The sequence below is a fragment of the Helobdella robusta genome (assembly GCF_000326865.2).
Source record: "Helobdella robusta unplaced genomic scaffold HELROscaffold_47, whole genome shotgun sequence".
Taxonomy (NCBI): domain Eukaryota; kingdom Metazoa; phylum Annelida; class Clitellata; order Rhynchobdellida; family Glossiphoniidae; genus Helobdella; species Helobdella robusta.
This window is the reverse complement of record NW_008705176.1, coordinates 158,529-161,898: the sequence shown is the minus strand read 5'-3', so window position 1 is coordinate 161,898 and position 3,370 is coordinate 158,529. Positions and strand designations below refer to the sequence as shown.

Below are 3,370 nucleotides of genomic sequence, written 5' to 3'. Positions count from 1 at the left end.
TCCCTTAATCCGTCTTCTAATCCCAATCCCAATCAATATTCCAACCATGCGGCTTGTAATGTGAGCGGTGATTACGACCTCAAAATTGTGAGTAAAGATGATGATGATGACGATAAGGGTGATGGTGATGATCATGATTATGATGATTTTGATGATAATGATTACAATAATGTTTGTGACGGCTTTGATCATCAGCTTGGAAAAACCCACAAATGAATAAATCTATTTATAGAGCTGGTCCAAGATCCCCGCTGACCTTGGCTACAACCCTAAGTTATCGAATGTCAAAGTCACTCCAGCTTACCTTCAAAAACCCGACGGCTACAGACTGAACAAGCAATTTCCAGCCCACGGAGAGGCTGTCACCAGGCTAGTGAATTAACATAAATGAATATTAATGAGGTAGTTATTAGATGTGTTCACAAATATTCATTAGTTATTGGTATAGTTAGATTAATGTTAGTTTTGTTGGTACGACCCCAGCTTGTCATCGTTATCATCGTCACCATCAATTTCTTCATCATCATCACCACTACCATCGTCATCACCACCACCACCTTTGCCATCGTTGCTCAGCGTCAAGAAGCAGCCGACAGCAGCCAACCTGGTGGCGACGACAAGCGACGATATGACCTGCAAACTTTGGACTTTCCAAAATTTCAACCTTGACCTTCAGAACTGTCTTCAAGGTCACTCGGACTGGGTCTCCGATTGTGATTTCAATCCCTGGTTAATATAATTATTTATAATCATAATTATCATAATAATAATTATGATCGTCGTTGTTGTCATAAAGACTCATTTAATACTTAGCCATTATTCATCATGACATGACACCATCATTACTTTCACCTACCACATCACCACCATCATCATTATTAACCATCATCATCATCACCAGCGGAAGTAGTTTGGCAACTGTTTCCGGTGACAACACGCTGAAGATATGGGACGTGCACACAACCTGCCTGCTGCATACGTTCTACGATCACGTGAGAGCAGGTGATGATGATGATAATGATGATGGTGATAGTGGTTATAATAATTATAATGATGATCGTGTTTCCAGTTTGGGGTTGTTCGTGGCACATAGCCGGAGACCTCGTTGCCACTTGCTCTCTCGACAAGACTGCCAGGATTTGGGATTTAAACTGGTCTGTCAACAAAAAATCACTCGGCTAATCCATTTATTCCTTTATTCATTCGTTCATTCAGTTGGTCATTCATTTGTTCATTCATTCATTCATTCAACCACTAGACTAAATTCATCATTTGCATTAGTCTTTTCTTGCAGTTTCTCTCTCTCTCTCTTTCTTTCTTTAATTCATTTATTCCTTTTTGTTTCATTAGCGTGATTGTATACTTCACATTTATGTATTGTTCGTTTATTCACTCATTCGTTCATTTGTTCGTAATTCATTTATTCGTTCATCCATCCATCCATCCATCCATCCATCCATCCATCCATCCATCCATTGCCCAAACCATCATCATTATGACTAGTTTGAGATGTAGGCACATATTGAGAGGGCACAGCGATTCGGTGAACAGCGTTCAGTTCCTAGATCACTCCAACATCATGCTAACATCATCCACTGATAAGAAGATTTGTCTCTGGGACGTCAGAATGGTTGGTTGGTTGGCTCATTGATTGATTGAATGATTGATTGAATGATTGATTGATTGGCTGGCTGGCTAGCTGGTATTATGATAAGCAGGAGTCTGCTTGCGTGCGAATCCAGTCACTGCAACGGCAGAACCAAGCGCCTTAACCATTAAACCATCTCGCGACAAATTTAAATTCGCACCAATGAGTGAATGAATGCCAGTGAATGAATACAGGAAATAATTTCCTCATCATAAAGGATAGATAAGAAATATGTTTATTTGTCAGTGATGACTCGATAAAATTAAATTTTAATTAATTGATCAATAAAACTATTAAAAAAACTGAAATAAAAACAAATAAATTAATTCGACCCCAGAACATTTGCGGCGGTGTATACACTGGCCACAAGGATCCTGTCAATCAAGCCGGATTCAACCTAAGGGTTGGGGGTTTAATTAGTTAATTAATACAGTAGATTGGTCGGTTAATTGGTCAATTGATTGTTTGATTGATTGGTTAATTGATTGGTTGATTAGTTGGTTGTTTGGTCGGTCGGTTGATGATTGATTGATTTCATTGCTTTCTTACTTGATTGATTGATTGACGAACATTTGATTGGTTGGTCATTTAATTCAATCAAACCACGTACACAAATCAGTTTGCCGAAATGAAAGTGCAATTAAATTTAATTGAATCTTGAATTTAAAAAAAAAATAAATCCAAAGGGCAACTGCATAATTTCGTGCGACATGGGTGGGAATTTGAAGACGTGGGATGTTCGGACGAGGGCCCCACTAACTCAACTAACTCTAAGCACTAAATCAGTGAATATGGCGGTCTTCGATTCGACTGGAACGCTGGCGGTGGCGGCTTGCAACGATGGTTGTGTAAAGTTGGTCGAATTGTCCAGTCAGAAGGTTAGTTGATTGATCGGTCGGTTGACTGGTTGATTAATTGTCTGATTGATTAAAAAGTGAAAAAGATGACTGGTCACATGGAATGATCGACTGATCTTATGATAGAATTTGTTATAAAATAAATGAATCGCTGATCGATTGAAACAGTGAATAAATAAATAAATGATTGAATGACTGATTGGTTGACTGATAAATTGATAGGTTGATTGATTGACGGATTAATTGGTTGATCGATCGATCGATTGGTTGGTTGATTGACTAACTGACTGACTGACAGGTGAAGGAGATGGCTGGTCACATGGACTCAGTGCAGTGTGTATACATGGATTTTGATGGGGAATATGTTATCAGTGGCTCTAGTGATCGCACCATCGGCATTTGGTCTTAATGTGTAGAAAATATTTGGGATGCTACATAAATTCCCCAAAATGATAATAATAACAACAACAGTAACAACAATAATAATAATAGTGAGTAAATCAACCAAATGGAGTTAAGAGACGTAAAACCTATACCATTTTCGCACTAAGCTAATACTAAAACTCGCGTTTGAAATGCATTATGTTTCATTAATAAATTCAATAAAAATAGTATAATTGCTTTAGCTGATATTTCGTTTGTTTTGTTTCGAAAGGTTTTTTTGTTGTTAATAAACGAAGACGTGATTGAATTTCTGATCCAACAATTTGAAAATCAAACACATTATATAATCGTAAACTGGATTGCTGTTTGTTTAATCATTAATTAATTAATTCATTAATTCATTCACTCATTCATTCATTCGAATTATCAATTAAAAAAGTTAACAACTGCTAACATACTAGCATATATTTCATCTCAAAAT

General features: G+C 37.2%; 1 protein-coding gene across 1 annotated transcript in view; it reads left to right on the top strand.

Annotated features, from left to right (window-relative positions):
* HELRODRAFT_85646 (hypothetical protein) overlaps nucleotides 1-2,914 on the top strand; it is a gene marked incomplete at both ends in the record, with an annotated part of 5,766 nt that extends 2,852 nt beyond the window's left edge. Inside the window, 8 exons of the mRNA XM_009026377.1 lie at nucleotides 233-373; nucleotides 584-729; nucleotides 902-1,002; nucleotides 1,070-1,154; nucleotides 1,504-1,630; nucleotides 1,986-2,051; nucleotides 2,335-2,526; nucleotides 2,804-2,914. Of these exons, the coding sequence (XP_009024625.1) occupies nucleotides 233-373; nucleotides 584-729; nucleotides 902-1,002; nucleotides 1,070-1,154; nucleotides 1,504-1,630; nucleotides 1,986-2,051; nucleotides 2,335-2,526; nucleotides 2,804-2,914 (969 nt within the window). The remainder of the gene's footprint in view (nucleotides 1-232; nucleotides 374-583; nucleotides 730-901; nucleotides 1,003-1,069; nucleotides 1,155-1,503; nucleotides 1,631-1,985; nucleotides 2,052-2,334; nucleotides 2,527-2,803) is intronic.
* Nucleotides 2,915-3,370: the final 456 nt, after the last annotated feature.